The sequence below is a fragment of the Neofelis nebulosa genome, chromosome 9 (genome assembly GCF_028018385.1).
Source record: "Neofelis nebulosa isolate mNeoNeb1 chromosome 9, mNeoNeb1.pri, whole genome shotgun sequence".
NCBI lineage: Eukaryota > Metazoa > Chordata > Mammalia > Carnivora > Felidae > Neofelis > Neofelis nebulosa.
The window spans coordinates 52,400,371-52,417,401 of record NC_080790.1 but is presented as its reverse complement, the minus strand read 5'-3'; the positions used below and the strand labels follow the sequence as shown (position 1 = coordinate 52,417,401).

The following is a 17,031-nucleotide window of genomic DNA, read 5'->3' as shown; positions in this document are numbered from 1 at the left end:
CTGATGAGCTAATTGAGGTGAGAGAGGTCACCCCCTGATTTAGAGCAAGAAGTCAGTGTGGGCTGGAACAATCACAAAAGTACTTTTGGAAGAATGTTGAAAAATACTGAAGTATTTATGGATGAAATCATGCCTGGCCTGGGATTTGTTTTATTTTTTTTTTTAAATCTTTTTTTTAACATTTATTTATTTTTGAGACAGAGAGAGACAGAGCATGAACGGGGGAGGGTCAGAGAGAGGGAGACACAGAATCTGAAACAGGCTCCAGGCTCTGAGCTGTCAGCACAGAGCCTGACGCGGGGCTCGAACTCACGGACCGTGAGATCATGACCTGAGCCGAAGTCGGCCGCTTAACCGACTGAGCCACCCAGGCGCCCCTGGGATTTGTTTTACAATGCTAAAGAAAAAAAAAAAAAAGAAAAGAAAAGAAAGGAAGGAAGGAAAGGAAAGGAAAAGAAAGGGGAAGATAGATGATGTGAGTGGCCCTCTGGTAGATTTTCAAAATATTAAAAATTGTTGAAATTGCAAAATATTTAAAATTGTTAAAACTTGAGGATGGATACCTAGGGATTTGTTATACTATTCTGTTTTTTAAAATTATTTGAACATTTCTATAATAAAAAAATTGTATTAAAATAAGAGGAAAGTCAGCTTGAGAATGGAGCTCTGATTCCTTCACCCCTACAATTGGAACAGAAATTGCTTAGCAAATATAAAAATATGGTAAACTTCGTTTCTGTGAGAAAAAAAAAAGCAAAGAAAAGCCCCCAAAACAATCCAACAAAACAAAAACAGCCAGGGATGAGTCAGCCAAATTCTGGTATTTTGAGGAAATTCCACAAATACAATTATGCTTTTTAAAAGTAGACTGCTTTAAAAAAAGATAACCAGAGGTGACTCAAAGTTACACCCCAAAGGAATCGTAGAGGGTCCTGGAGAGGGTTGCCAAATAGATGCTCAGTTACACTTGAATTGCAGAAAAATAATGAATAATAATTTATTGTAAGTATCTTGTGTAATGGTTAGATAAATATGTCTTATGCCTCAAATATTACATGAGACATACTTATCTAACAAAATTATTTGTTATTTATTTGAAATTCAAATTTGAGTGGGTGTTCTGTATTTTGCTATGCTCTGTCTGGCAAGCCTCCTTAGAGAAGGTATGCAAGGACTGTTAGATGCAGGGAGGTGCCCTGAGGAGCACCCGGAAGGGGACCAGATGAACAGGATTTGAGGCCAGTTCGAGTGGTGGGTGGTCTGGGCTTCCAGGTAGTTCTGCTGGCTAAAAGCCTTTGGTGGCCACTCTGGAGGATGATTCCACAAGGTGGCAAGAATTGTCTCTGATAGATTGGGGGCCTCTGAGTGAATGGTGCCGGGAAGCCTGGATGTGCAGAGATGAAGCCTCAGGCAGTGGCAGTGGCTCTGAAGACATAGTCTTCCTGAGGCAGCAAATTCTTCGTTGACTTGCAGTTGGGTGTGTGAGGTTGGGCAAAGAGACTGAACTATTTGTGTACCAGGAAGAAGGTCCGACACATTGGGTCTGGCATGTGGTACTGTGGCCTTGCCAGAAAATGAGAGAAACCAAGAATGAGGACTCCTGCCAGTGTGGCCCATGGCCCTGGCCCCTTTGCTGCTCCCTCAGATGCTGGACATAGAATTGGCACCCAGCCCTCCAGCCTGACCTCTCCGAGGAGATCTCTGACAGTGTCCAAGTGAATATGGACCGTCCAAAACAGTATGCATTCAACCTGTTTCGGGTGGGGTGGGGGGGATGGTTAGAACCAGACCTGGAAGGAAAACTTGTCCTTTAAGGATAAGTAAATAGAAAAAACCACCACCACTACCACCACCACCACCACCACCACCACCATGAGTTTTTGAAAAATAGCCTGTAGCATTATGGAGAGAATGGAGAACACAATGGGTAGAGAAAAAAAAAAAAAAACCCATATTTTAGAAATTACTAGCATGGGGGAAAATACAACCCATAATCTCAGTAGCAAAAGATAGAAAACAAAAGATACAAACAAGAAAGCACAAAAACCAGAAATCGTAGAAAAACACAACAGAAAAAGAATAAAACATATTTGTTTTCCTAATAAATGAAAATGGATTAAACTCCTCTATTAAGTGATAAGGACTCTCAGACTATATCAAATTCAAAACTCATTAGACTGTCCTTAGGAGGTATGTCTAAAACAGTACAACTTAGATTGGCTAAAAAATAAATATTATGGCAAACAAAATAAGGTAAGTGCAGATAAAAGAGAAACAGAATTTAAAGTAAAAAGCAAAGGAAACAAAATGGGTGTTTTATATAAATAAAAAATACACATCTTAGTGAGAAAACACCCAAACATTTATGTACAGGACAGTAGAGCTTAGACATATTTAAAGCAAAACTGGTAGGAATATGTATATGAAATGAGAGAAATTAAAGTTGCAGTGGGAATTTTAATGCATCTCTCTCCCAGGCAGATGAAGCAACAAGTAAATAAATAAGTAAATAAGAGGTCTGAATAACAAGGTAAAATATTTTTTAAGCTACATAAAAACTAGCTTTAAAATAGGGAATGAAAAATAATAAAAAAATAGAGAATACATTTTTTCCTAATGTTCAGAGAATGTTTACAAAACCTGATCACATATTAGTTTAACAATAAATTACCAAAAGCAGAAATCATACAAGACAGATTAAAATGCAATAAAATGAGAAGTTAATAACAAAAGTTTAAGCAAAAAGACCAACCACTTGGAAATTTAAAAAGTATTTTATTGAGACTTCCAGTATGAACATGGCTGCATAAGTCAGCATTTTCCCCCTTTTCTTCTGGAAATCATTCAAACCCACAAACTCCATTTTCAGTAAAAGTTGGAAACAAATAAAACCCGCAGACTCCAAAATACATGTAAGGGCTGTCCAAAGGCAACCAAGATTGGGTAGAAGCCAGTAGGCAGTAGATGAAGAGAAAACGATGAAAGGTCATAGTTGTAGCAGGTCTCAGAAAGCCCCATCCTTCCCAATAAAAGAATGTTGAGAATTAATTAAGACAGGTTATAGGCACATGGATGCTTATTATCTGTTATCTTTACTTTTGTGTGTCCTTAAAAACTTTCATAATAAGTAGTTAAAAAATATAGTTCCTGAAGCAGAGATTTCACTATGGAATATAAAAGTTATCCCCCTTTGTTTGCAGTAATGAATATGGGAACTTTGGAGTAAGGTTCAGGCTGAAGATAAATGCTCCTTAGACCTGGTCTGGTTCAGAGAAGCAGAGAAGGTGGAGCAACCCAAGAATCACACAGATGAGCCATATTTGCGGGAAGCAGTCTGCCTCTTTGAGAGGAGCAAAAGAAATAATCAGGCTAGAAAAATCCAACACCTTTCATGATGAGTAATAATAAAAGAACTCTCAGGGCATTAATTAAAAAATACTATGAAGAAAAGAAAATACAAATCAAAACTTAGAGAAGAGGATATATACCCACCAGGCAAATTTTTCCAGGGAGCAGATGAAATGAAATATTTCACTGTGAACTTTTCAGAAGTAGGACAGTCAGAATGCAAAGGAGAGATGAAAGAACTCAAGGGATGGTGCGAGGAGGAGACCTGATATGTAAACTGGTATGATTCAGGAAAGGAGAACACAGCAGTTTGGAAGGGGCATAGGCACACAGGAAGGGGCAGAGGACAGAAATGATGGAAGTCAGCAAAAGGATATGGAAATAAAAAACAGAAGTATGAAACAATAAAGAGAAAATAACAGATATAGAAGTCAGGGAAAAGAGATCCAACACTTGCATAATTGGAGTCTCTGAGAAAGACAACCAAAACAGTGAACTAAAGCAAAAGACACTTAAGAGTGTATAGAATGTCACTGGAGTGAAGGAATACCTGAATATACATACTCTTAAGGTCCACCGTGTGTCAGGAAAAATCAACCCAGATCGGTCAACCCTGAGATGTATCCTGGTATATGTTATTGGACTTTGGAGATAAAGAATTTTTGTGGTAGTCATACCTTTTTCTCTTCTTTTCTCTCTTTAAATGACTTTAAATTAAATCATTTAAAGTAGGAAATAAATCAAGGTGGCTTCAGTTTCTCCACAACAGCATTTAATACTCAATGACAGTAAAACACCATGTGTAAAATCATCAAGGAAAGAAAGGGTGGCCCAGGATTTACATTCAGCCAAACTGTACTTCAGGCACAACAGCTACAGACACCCAAGTGGCATATTCAGAAACTGGGGATATGGGTCTCATGCCCCCATCTTGAGGAAGTTCTAGGGAATTAACTCTGTTGGGAGATAATGGGGAAAGCCAGAACGAAGGGACAGGCTGTGATCATATTTTACCTTTGACCTATACTGAAAATAAATGGCAGGATTAGGGTAATAGGACAGAATATAAATATGTATGGTGAAGTTATGGAAGTGACAAAACTGACAAAACTTAGGCACAGAAGGAGGAGAGATGATGGCATACAGAGTAAGGACATGGATTGTCATGTTGTAGAATAAATAGAGTTGACAGATTGTATTTAAAACTGGCAAATAAAATAACAGGAGCATAAGCAAATTATAAGCAAATAGTACAGAGTAAATACTAAGGAAGACAATACTGCCTGAATCTGAGTGAGGGAGAGGGAGGGGGAGGGAGATAAAATTCCATTATTTTACTATTGCTATAGTAGGGAGCTCATAAATACTGCCCCTAAAGACATAGAAGACTTAGAGAATTTCTAGTATATGTAAATCTATAATAATATTAGAATATAAATGCAGCCCATCCTAGATATCAGAAACACACACACACACACACACACACACACACACACACACACTAGACCATGCAGGCAAAGATTTTTAAAAAATTGATGAAATTGGGAAATGTAACAAACATATGACTACATAAATATAAATATAAACTCAGATCAAACATATCTATCATATCAGTGCATATCATATCAATCATTCATTAATTACAAAATTTAAATCCAATCTCAAGAGATTCATGAAGGTTGAAAATAAAAGATTGTGAAAATGTGTGCCTGGCAAATGCAAATGAAAAAAAAGCAGAAGTCACAGTCTTACTATTAGATGAGAGCAGATTCAGGTCCCCCAAATGAACGAGACAAAGAATTACATTAAATGGTGCCATTCCAAGACGTGACAGCTACAAAAATACCTATGTGCTAAATAACACAATATCAATATTTACAAAACAGAAGTTACAGGAGACAAAGGAAGAAATAGTAGGTAGGGAGAGATTTATTTTTCTCTCCTCTTGGTTCACGTCAGGTCAAGGGGGCGCAAACGTAAGAGGATATAGAGAACCGGCCTAGTCGTTCACCTGATTGAACCCCGTAGCCTGAAAATAGAGACTACGCCTTTGGCACAGATACAAAGATTGACCACGTAACAGGCCGTGAAGAAAACTTTAATAAAGTTCAAAAAGTGGCATACCACTGACAATGTTTTTGATTATAATGCCACAAAATGAGAACTTATTTTTTTTAAGTTTATGTATTTATTTTGAGGGAGAGACAGAGAGAGCAAGTGGGGGAGGGGCAGAGAGAGAGAGAGAGAGGGAGAAAGAGAGAGAGACAGAGAGAATCCCAAGCAGGCTCTGTGCTGTCAGTGCAGAGCCCAATGTGGGGTTCAAACTCATGAGCCGTGAGATCATGACCTGAGCCAAAACCAAGAGTTGGACACCTCACTGAGCCACCAAGGTGCCCCAAATGAGAACTTATAATAACAAAATCAAAAGCCCAAAAGTTCTCTTCTATCTAGACAATTAAAACACACACACACACACACACACACACACACACACACACACACCTCTGTTTTAACAGTTCTTGGTAGAAGAGAAAATATAAACCCACCCTGGCAGATTATCTAGGAAATGATGATAAAATGCTACCTATTAGAACTTGCTGGTTATAGCTAAAGCAGCATTCAGAGGAAATCTATAGCCTTAAAAGCTTAATTAAAACAAAAGAATGAAAAAAAACATCTAGCTCTTGGATCAAATAATGAAAACTGTAATTATGGCATGCCAAGAAAATGAATATGATAATGTTATAATCAAAACAAATGGGTAAATGCCAAGGCAGTAGTGAGCAGAGGCAGTTTCATAGCATTAAGCATTTTCCTTATCAGGACAGAGGGAGCCAAGTAAAGAAAGCTTCAACTGATCAAGTTACAAAGAACAGAAAGAAAAAGAAACACCCTGAGAAGAGTAGGAAGAACAAAATAATAAAAATAAAAGCAGAAATAAGGAACTGGAACAGAGGATATGGTAGAATTGACAAATTAAAGAACTGTCCTTTGAAAGATATAAACTATGTAAATGGGTCAAGAGCACACTCAAAATGACACATGTCAAATATTAACCAAATAACTGGTTGTTATTTTTGAGAATCAAAATGTAAGGCGATAATAATATTTACTTTATATTTACTCATATGGCTAATTTTTAACAATGAATCCGCCTCCACTTGCAACATTAAAGATTTCTTGGAAGGAACAGAACTCGGTCCAGGCCTAAATGAGAAATAATACTCAGCAATATGAGAAAGGAATTTACCTGAAGTGTCTTGTCTATCAGTTTCAGGTATAACCAACTTGGCATGTATGTTAAGGTCTTCTGTTTTGAATATTTGTATATTTATTTTGAGAGCGAGCAGGGGAGGGGCAGAGAGAGAGAAAGGGAGAGCGAGAATCCTAAGCAGGCTCTGCATTCAGCACGGAGTCCTGCACGGGGCTTGATCTCAATGACTGCAAGATCACGACCTGAGCTGAAATCAAGAGTCGGATGCTTAATCGCTTAAGCCACCCAGGCACCCCTGTATATTAAGTTTTTAATAGCATTAACTGTTAGGTACATTTAATCATCTATAATAGGAGACTCTTGCTTCATTTAAACCTAAGCAATTCCGAAACACTAGCATGTAAAAGTTAGTGGGAATTCAAGGGGAATGAAATCGATAAATCAGGGTCACAAATTTAAAGTAGTGTTCAAAAGTCATCGTTGGCCAGGTATCTGGTACCACTGCCATCCGGGCATCCTGGACAGTGAGCATTTGTGGCTTAAAATGCAGACCTGTAAACTTTCTAGAGTTCTGTTGCGATCTTCAGATAACATTCAAGTTAGCTTTTCATTTATTTGTTTGATTTTGTTCTCTTAAAAAAATACACCACCCTATGTACATGATGACTCCTAGATACCTAGAACATTGGATTAAACAGAAAACTGTTCCCTAGTGGTGCTGAACAGAGCCTTCCCCTCTTCCTCCCTTCTCCTGTCACTTCTGTCCCTCACCTTTCTCTCTCTTTACTCTCCACTATTTGCATTCTTTAACCTCTGCCTTTGTGCTTTCCTTCTCTGCCCTCTGTTCTTGGCCTCTGACCTTCACCTCTCCTGCCTGCCTTTGCTTCTTGAATTTGCAAATGGCCTTTTCCCTTCATTTTCTTCTCTGTGCCTTCTCATTCTTCTTCACTTGAATACTGTCATGTTTCCTCTTTCTTTGCTGACCCTCTTTTTTCTCTCTTTCCTTTGTCTCCTCCTCTTGTCCCCACATGTGGCAGGTCTATGACACACAACTGGAGAATGTGGAAGCCTTTGAGGGCCTGTCTGACTTTTGTAACACCTTCAAGCTCTACCGGGGCAAGACTCAGGAGGAGACTGATGACCCATCTGTTATTGGGGAGTTCAAGGTAAGTCCTTGAGGACTTGTCCCAAACTGGGAGGCCTAAGACTGTGAAGTAAGTGAAGGGGGCAGGAGCAGCAATACCGTAGTAACTACAGTAATGACCGTGGTGTTGATGTTGGTGACCGTGTGGGTGACGGAGGTGGTCACAGTGAGGGTGATGCTGTTGATGCTGTTGACACGGTTGATGCTGTTGATGCATCCCTTTAGGGATGGCGGTGGGCTTGGTGGTCCCTGGTGAGACGACTCTGATAGAGATGAGAGTAATTAATGGTCATGATGGTGTTTATGTTGGTGACAGTGATGATGAATGAGTTGGCCCCTCATTCTTTTCAGGGCCTTTTCAAAATCTATCCCCTCCCAGAGGACCCTGCCATTCCCATGCCCCCAAGACAGTTCCACCAGCTGGCTGCCCAGGGGCCTCAGGAGTGCCTGGTCCGCATCTACATCATCCGAGCATTCGGCCTGCAGCCCAAGGACCCCAATGGGAAGGTAACATTCCTGGGACTCTCACCTCTTCCCGAACGGCAGGCTGGGGTACGAATGGACTGCAGAATCTTGAAACAACTCTGTCCTGGGGAGTTCACAGTAAGCTGTGGAAACCAGCCGAACACACAGCACTGAGAGGTGACAGGATGCAGTTCTGTCGAGGGCCAAGTGCTCCAGGAGGTCCGAAAAGGACAGGCAGCATAAGACTTGGGAATAATGAGGAAGGCTTCATGGAAGGAATAGGATTCTTAAGGATCAATGGGGTTTTGATAGGCTGGGAGGAAGAAGAAAGTAGTATTTTAGCACGGGCCAAAAAACTCGGCAAGAGTTTGTTAGAAGAATGCTTAGTGTCTGTTCAGCACGAGGCTGAGGCACAGGAGGAGGCCACGTGGAAGGTGTGGCTGGGATTGGAGTCTGTTGGGCTTCAGGTGGTGGGGGTGTGGGGAGGAGAGAAAGGGCTCAGTAACTGTGCAGTGCCTAGCCAGGGTGGAGCCTGAGGCAAAAGGAAAAATCAGTAATACCGATCCTGTCTTTATTTAAAATTTAGTATTTTGTTCATCAGGGCCTGTTGGCATTGATTTTAGCTTTTTGAATATTGCATCAAAATGTGTTTATCTTGATTACTGAGTGTTTTTGGCACTCACTCAAATGTTGCCTCTGAGGCAAGTATCTCATCCCCTCGCTCCGCTCCTGGCCCTGAGGGCGGTCAGGAAGGAGTCTGGAGCTCTGGGGAGGTGGTGGGGGAGGGGTAGAGAAAACTTGGGAAGAGAGAAAGAGGAAAGAAGTGGAGCAGGCAGGGATGATTAGAGTTCAGAGGTGCTCTCTCATCCCCTTAGATGGGTGCAGGCCTAGCGTATGTCCTTGAGGCTGTGGGTGGAGGTCTGGTGTCCTATTCCTGGAGCCCTGCCTTTCAAGGTGAGAAGTCACAGCTGCCCTTGCCCTACTGGGAAGTCAAAGCACAGACGGATTAGAGCCATCTCCAGCCCAGGCACCACCAGCGGCCTCCAAGATGTGACTGTGGCCAGTGTTCAGTTCATACACTTCAAGCTTTCTTTATGCCACCTCTGACCCTGGGCATTCTGTGGCCGCAGCTGCTCCCGGGAGCTAGTGTTTGCAGGAGACATGGGGAAGGCCAGGCTGGCTGGGCTAGGCTGATAAAGTCTGGCCATCTCTTTCCCTTCGATCTGTTGAAGCAGAGGTCACAGAGAGGACCCCAACTAGCTCAGTCACATGTGTAATACCAGCCGTTGTGTTTCTGAGGATATGAGCCTTGCCCTCACCCACCGTCTCCCAATGGGGCAGTGGTTTGGGAGTGTGGAGGACTCAGGTACCCCATTGCCACTGCCGGTCCGTGACTGGAAGTCCATGTCAGGGCCAACCGGTGTGGCGGTGCGCAGGACGGGGCCCTTGGCCCGGCATGATGGCAGGATGGCAGCTTCTTGATGGCTGGCCTCCTAACCCCATCGGGAGGCAGAGGACTGAAGAAGCCTTAGAGATGTGCTGGGAAAGTGAATTCACTGAAGTCTTTCTGTCTCTTCCTTCAGTGTGATCCTTACATCAAGATCTCCATAGGGAAGAAATCAGTGAGTGACCAGGATAACTACATTCCTTGTACTCTGGAGCCTGTGTTTGGAAAGTAAGTTGGGGGCAGCTTGGGTGCTGGGGTGGAGGTACCAATCTGGATAACGCCACCACCCCTGCCCCGCCACCCCTTCTCCCTGCCCCCCTTCCCGCCTCCCCCCTCCCTGCCTCCCCCCTCCGCCTCAGCGTGGAGATGTGGCCGCCTCTGGGAAGTCCCCAGGTCCCGCAGCAAAGCTGTGCTCTGATGATCTTGCGTGTCTATAGGGATGTAACCTCAGCTAGCTTTTCACTATGTGCTGAAGACACGAGTCCTGGCAGAAGCTCCTAGTTGATCACATAAACAGTTACCTCAAAGATCAGAAATCTGAATGGAAACTCAGAGCGCACTGGCTAATTATTCTTTTTCTTAGATTAGTTTTTACTTTCGAGTAAGTTTAGATTTACAGAAAAGTTGCAAAGATAGTACAATTTTTGCATACCCTTTATACTCAATTTCCCTCACCATTATCATCTTAACCTAACCCTGCCTTATTTGTCAAAACTTTAAAATAAATCGATAGTGGTGCATTCCTGTTTACTAAACTCTAGACTTTATTAAGATTTGGCCAGTTTTCCCATAATGTCTTTTTATTGTTCTAGGATCTAATCCAGGATCCCATGTTGCATTTACTAATTGTTCTCTTCTCTGTTGCATGTTCGGCTCTAGCGGATAGATAGAGCAAGGTAGTAAAATGCTTCTTGAAATCTAAGAACAGGGAAAGGAAGGATGCGCGCCCACTGCATGGGAGTAGCTCCCAGGCATCCTGAATTTCTTGCTGTTTGGATGTGAGCTTGTTTAGGCTGGAGAAAGAGTTACAGAGAGAAGTTGGTGGCTAGTTCTCTGGCATCGGTAGGAGAAGATGTGTTGTTTTGATGTTGTCTAATGACGCATTGAATTCATAAACCCGTATCTATAGATTTAGCTATGGTCACTGAGCTCTGCAGCGAGGGCCTAGTCAGCCTGGAGAATTGCTGGTTTTGAAGGTGAATCGTTCCTGCCAGTCATGAGCCAGCAGCAAGCTGGACTGGGAGGGAGGGGCTACAGGGAAGGAGGTGGGAGGAGCTCTATTTGGTGAGGTCCAGTGGCCTGCGTGAACCACAGGCTAATGGTGACCAGGCAGAAGATCTGGCCGGTTCCACAAGTGGGGCAGGGGTGAGTGTCAGGGCCCAGGGCGAGGTGGGAGAGTGAGTGCAGAAACTCTTTGTATAACTCACGTGCTGAACAAGCACAACTCACGGAATTGAATGAAAACACAACTTTGTTTTTGTCTGCCAATATCCTGTAAACATTTATTCATGGGGGTTACCTTCCTCATTTCCTGAGTGGAAACAGGGCAGGCAGGTGACTTTCCTGCTTACTTGTTCACAGTCGCTTTGTCCTAAACCCACAGTGTGAAGGTGGTAACCAGAATGCCCCTCCATGTGCCATCAGGAACCTGACTGGCTCTAGGGTAGTTGTCCCCTCTCCCAGCTGGGTATAGCTGTACTATTTGGGTACAGATGCATGCAGCATGTAGGTGTGTGTGTGAAGGGAAGGAGGGGGCTTTGCCTCTCGCCCTGTCCTGTCTAACGTCTCCTGCCAATGCCAGACTAGCTGCCGAGGTTCTGGTTCGTGCAGGGCCAGGATTAGGGGAGCCCCGGTGAGAGGAGAGCCCCATGTGCTCATTGCCCCTGTTTTCTGGGCACTCTCTGGGTGGCAGATGTTAAAGCTGATTTATTTTCTTGTGAGTGCTTTCCAGAAGTCTCTGAGCCCACCCACTGAAGCTCCCACGATGTGGCAGATGCTATGTCCTTCTACTGGTGGCCCTTTTCAGATGGGCCTGGAGTCTCACTGCTGGAGCTCCAGGTCCCGTGGGGTAGGATTCAGGGTGGCTCCGTTTGGGCATCATGGTGGCCCAGCCAGGATGGGGGCAGTGTATAGCCTCTCTCTCCTCCTCCTCTCAGCTGCCAGCTGCTTTTCTTCCTTGAGTGGGAGTCGGGTGCCAGGCTTCTGCCTCCTGCCTGCAGGGAACTATTTCAGGGGGAAAGGGGCTTTACATCTACATTTGACCAGGATGGGGGATGGGGATCTCAGCACAGCAGGAACTCTCTCCCAAGAAGTCTCTTCACAGATCCTCCTTCTTCCCACCCTGCAAGCAGGTGTGAAGCCCTAAGTGTCCCCAAAGTGGATTCTGGGCCATCCTCTTGGTAAATTCCAGAGCACTGGCACTTTCACATCTCTTGCTTCCGGTTGTCCTGGTAGAAGCTTCAGTTTTAACTTTCTGTTCCAATTCATTGGTTCATTTTGTGGTTTATCAGGCAGGTACATACCATATGCTCAGTGCAGATGATTTGGGAGCATCTGATACACGTGTGCATGTGCATACACTCTCTCTCTCTCTCTCTCTCTCTCTCTCTCTCTCTCCCTGAAAAGCCCAGCATCAGTAGAGCATTGGGGGTAATAATTTAAGATATATAGGAGACCCAGGAGGGTAGACCCCAGGACCACTCTTGGGAGGGGAGGAAGAGGCCAAGGAAGGCTTTCAAGCCCCTGCTCTTGTCCTGCTCTCCCTCCCTTGAGTACCCACTGTGTCCAACAATATCAGGGAGCCTACAGCATTCTGACATCTGTCCTGGGCTCCCTGCAGGATGTTCGAGCTGACCTGCACTCTGCCTCTGGAGAAGGACCTGAAGATCACTCTCTATGACTATGACCTCCTCTCCAAAGATGAAAAGATTGGGGAGACAGTCATCGACCTGGAGAATAGGCTGCTGTCCAAGTTTGGAGCTCGCTGTGGACTCCCACAGACCTACTGTGTGTAGGTGTACGGGGGCTGGTTGCTTCTCTGCCAACAGTCCTGCCCCCCAAATGTGGAGCACTTACTGTGTGCCAGCCCTGTGCTTAGCACTTTATAGGCGTTCTCTTGCTCAATCCAATTAGGGTCTTATCTCTATTGTACAGATAAGGAAACTGAGGCCCAGAAATATTATGGCTTGCAAATGGTGGGGTTAGGATTTGAACCTGTTTGTCCGACTCTAAGAATCTGGCTCTTCATCATATTGTTGTAATCCACTTCTCCTTAAGACACTACTGAGCCTTGTAGAGGGAAGAATCAAGAAGGGAAAGGCAGGAGCACATGGGGTGGCTTAGCTGGTTAAATGTCTGGTTTTGGCTCAGGTTGTGATCTCACAGTTCATGGGTTCAAGCCCTGCATCAGGCTGTGTGCTGAAAGCTCAGAGCCTGGAGTCTGCTTTGAATTCTGTTTCTCCCTCTCTCTCTCTGCCCCCCTCTCCCCCACTCATGTTGTGTCTCTCTCAAAAATAAATAAACATGAAAAAAACTAAAAAAAAAAAGAAGAAGAGAAAGGTGAAGGGAGACAGACAGTGGGACACATGGGTGCCAGTTGAGCTTGAGGGGGTTAATGTCAGGTGAACTCATGTATGGACAGCCCCTGTCCACTTCTTGCCAATTTGGGTCTCGTTGGGGTCTGATTCTCTAAATCTGGAAATGAGAAACATTTAGATTCCAACTCAGTATTTATTTTTTAAAGCTTATTTAATTATTTTGAGAGAGAGAGAGAAGGGGAAGGGCAGAGAGAGAGAGAGAGAGAGAGAGAGAGAGAGAGAGAGAGAGAGAATCCCAAGCAGGCTCTGTGCTGTCAGTGTGGAGCCTGACATGGGGCTCAAACCCAAAAACCGTGAAATCATGCCTTGAGCTGAAACCAAGAGTTGGATGCTTACCCGACTGAGCCACCCACGCGCTGCCCCCCGCCCCCAACTCAGTAAGTATTTAATCAAGTCCCGTCGTCTCTGGACCTCGGTTTCTCTGTGTGTAAAGTGGGCGCCCCAGACACAGCGAGTGAGGGCGCCCATGTCAAAGTGAAGGGTGGGTGATGCTGTGCATGTGGTACTCAGGGTAGTGTGCATCACTCTGCCCTCGGCGGTGCCCTGGAGTGTCTCTTCTTTGCCTTGTGTTTGGGCCTCAGCTCTGGACCCAACCAGTGGAGGGACCAGCTCCGGCCCTCCCAGCTCCTCCACCTCTTCTGCCAGCAGCGCAGAGTCAAGGCTCCTGTGTACCACACAGACCGCGTGGTGTTTCAGGATAAAGAATACGCCATTGAGGAAATAGGTGAGCTGCCACGTGACCCCAGAACCACAGTGGGCTCTCCCTCTACGTCAGGATCAGGGCGGGGCCAGGGGCCAGGTCGTGGTTAGGATTCCTTTGCTTCTGGCTCTGGCTTCTCAGACTGTAATTGGAGTTTGGGGTGCAGACTACTTCTGCGAAACAGTTTTCTATGTGAATTGCACTAGGTTGCCAGCTTGGCCTTCGTGGTATCTTCCGAGCCCCGCCCCACTCATCCCTCCTTCCATCCCCAACACTCATAGCAGGCAAAGGGCGACCAGAGAGCCTGAAGCCTCCACCCTCGCCCCTGGATCTGCCCGGTGCTCACACCTGAGAACTCCACCACATGCTCCCTGTGTGTCTGGGATGTCCACAGGCCTACGCTGCCCACCAGGAGCAGCTCAGACTCCCCGGAGGTGTTTACAGGCCTGGGGGGCCCCTCACTTCCTGCTGGTTTCAGGGACATTTGATGTCAGAGCTGGTGCTGAGGTTATAAAAGGGGAAAGGCGGCTTTGATTCCTTCATCCCCAACCCCCTCCTCCTTCTCGTTCTGTTTTTCTGACTCTTTTAGGTCGTGGCTGAGCCAGCTCCTCTCCATTAGCCCTTAACCCAACCCCCATTCTCCTTTCCCATAGAATGTGCATCTGTTTTCGGGGTGGTCTCATTTCCTTCTGCTAGTCTGTGAGCAACTTTAGCACAGGGACCAGGGCTCATGGTCATAAACTCATAAGAAAGGAAAGCCAGAAAGCTCTTGATGGTGTGGTCGGACATCTGCCTATTTTTGCAGATGAGGCCACTGAGCCCAAGAATGGTTAACGACCTGCCCAAAGTCACCCAGACGGTTAGGGGCAGAACCGGATTCCTGGCCCAGTGTTCCTTCTGCAGTGCTGTGCCGCTTCCTTTGTGGCATCTATTGAAGTGGGCAGAGCAGGCTTGATAGGTGTGCGCGCGCGCGCGCGCGCGCGTGTGTGTGTGTGTGTGTGTTTGGTGTGTGCATGAGAATCTGTGCTGGTGAACATGGGCACACCATGGTGCACACACCTGTGTGTGTACATGTGTGTTTGGACAAATGTGGATCCACCTACCTCCAGTCAAAACTTCTGTCGTGGGGGCTCCAAGTTCATGTTGCTGGCTGGTTGGCCAGGCTTGTCTGGGTCAGAACCACCCCTGTGTCCTCATCTCATCCACAGGACCAGCGCTCAACCCACTCCCTGGCAGGGAGGAGCTGTACCTGGGAAGCACGAGGGGATAGGGAAGGGTGTTCACATCCAGTCATGCACCTTCCTAAATGAGGGTGTCATCTCAGCTGTCCTGCTGACCAGCTGTGTAACTGCTCTGTGTTTCATTTCTGTCGTCTGTAAAATGCGCCTAATAGCATTTACCTTATAGGGTTATTGTAAGGATAGAACTCGATATCTATGAAGAACAGTGCCTGATTCCTGTTCCAGTTCACTATTACTGCAATTATTTTAGCTACTGCTGGTAATAGAACAGATTGTGTGAACTAGAGAATGGTAGTACTAAAAGCACTGAGGTGCCCAATCTGGGAGTATAGGTTGCTGAGGCTCAGAATTTGGAGCAGTCGGGGACGGCTTCCTGGAAGGGGTGAGCTTTGGTGGGCAGGGAGGGTTTGTATTGGTGGAAAAGAGGAAGAGCTTTACAGAAAAAGGTTGGTAGAAATGATGGCAATGAGGAATCTGGAGTTTAAGCCTGGAGCCAGTGGACCGCAAGGCTTCCCTTACAGAGAGTGAGACCTGTGGATCAGAAGTATGTCTTGGCTGGAGGGGAGGGGGAGGGGGATGGTCAGGGGCTTCCCGAGGCCTCCAGGCAGCCCCACCATCCCTTGCTCACTCAGCTCCGGCAACTTTTTTGTCTTCCCTCTGGAGCAGAGGCTGGCAAGGTCCCGAACCCACACCTGGGCCCAGTGGAAGAGCGTCTGGCCTTGTATGTCCTCCAGCAGCAGGGCCTGGTCCCTGAGCATGTGGAGTCCCGGCCCCTCTACAGCCCCCTGCAGCCAGACATTGAGCAGGTAGGACAGTGAACCTTGGGCCCCTGAGCCTTGCCCCCCAGCCAGCCCTGCCCCAAGGACAGCGTGGATATGCCAGAGGCACCAGTGGGGAGCTCAAGATTTGGCCAGTTCCTCCTTGACATGTTTTTCCACAGTCTGGGTGGTGACTGCTGTTAGCCCAGGAGGGGAGCTCTTAGACCTGCCCCCGCCTGCCCCCAGATATCTACAGCCCTCAGGACCTGGGGAAGAACCCGAGTCACCTCCTCTATCCCCATGGATAGACTCCTGACTTCCCATGAGGCATTCAAAAGCCTCGCTGTTTCAGCCTGGCCCCAGGATGCGCTCCCCTACCATTGGTCAGTGACATCCAGGTGGCTGGCCTTGGGTTGGGCCGCAGTGGGGAATTCAGACAGGGATACTGGCACCCTATGACAGAATGGCAAAGCTGTCACTGAGAGCAGTCACCAGGAGGGCCAAGGGCATCCTCCGTGCAGAAGGAGGGTGAGCAGAGGGGCAGCAGGCCCAGGGCTGAGACTGGGAGGCTTCCTGGAGGAAGTGAGGTCGGGGCTAGGTTTTGGAGGAGGAGGAGGAGGAGAGAAAAGATTATGGGCAGAGACAAGCCAAGGTAGCAATGAAGATGCCTTCGTAGACATGCAGGGGACATCATCTCTGCTGTTTGGAACTGAGCTCTCTTCCTTGGTATGGGGCTGCCGACACCCCAGAATGGCACAGCAGGTGTTGAAATGTGAGCTTTCATTCTCTAGCTATGTACCCTGGAGAAGTTACTTCAATCCTTCTCTTTCTCTATGAGATGGGGACAGAAGTAATACCCAGCTTGCAGAGAGGAAAGGAGCCGAGGGGTGGCAGGTAGCGTGGTTTCCTGTAGCGGAAATCCTCTGAATCCCCTATGACTAAACTGTGATCTCTGACCCTCCATGACTTTGTGTGTGTCATTCTCTCAGCTGGAAATGCCCCTCACCCCTTTTCCATCTGGCATGCTGAGACTCAACTCAAACATCATCGTCTCTGAGAAGCCTGCCCTGACCCCCGATCCCCAAGGCACAGGTCCACGTCATCAGCCTGTGCGGCAG

The 17,031-nt window shown here is 46.1% G+C and overlaps 1 protein-coding gene across 24 annotated transcripts in view; it reads left to right on the top strand.

Moving 5' to 3' along the window:
* The window catches only part of DYSF (dysferlin), a 226,677-nt gene that overhangs the window by 191,885 nt on the left and 17,761 nt on the right, over positions 1-17,031 (top strand). For all 24 annotated transcript variants that reach the window (XR_009248507.1, XM_058683746.1, XM_058683742.1 and 21 more), the window contains 6 exons: positions 7,600-7,728; positions 8,058-8,213; positions 9,755-9,846; positions 12,458-12,628; positions 13,796-13,938; positions 15,822-15,961. Coding sequence is in view for 23 of the 24 variants with exons in the window: in XM_058683746.1 (XP_058539729.1) it covers positions 7,600-7,728; positions 8,058-8,213; positions 9,755-9,846; positions 12,458-12,628; positions 13,796-13,938; positions 15,822-15,961 (831 nt within the window). In the remaining variant the exon portion in view is untranslated. The remainder of the gene's footprint in view (positions 1-7,599; positions 7,729-8,057; positions 8,214-9,754; positions 9,847-12,457; positions 12,629-13,795; positions 13,939-15,821; positions 15,962-17,031) is intronic.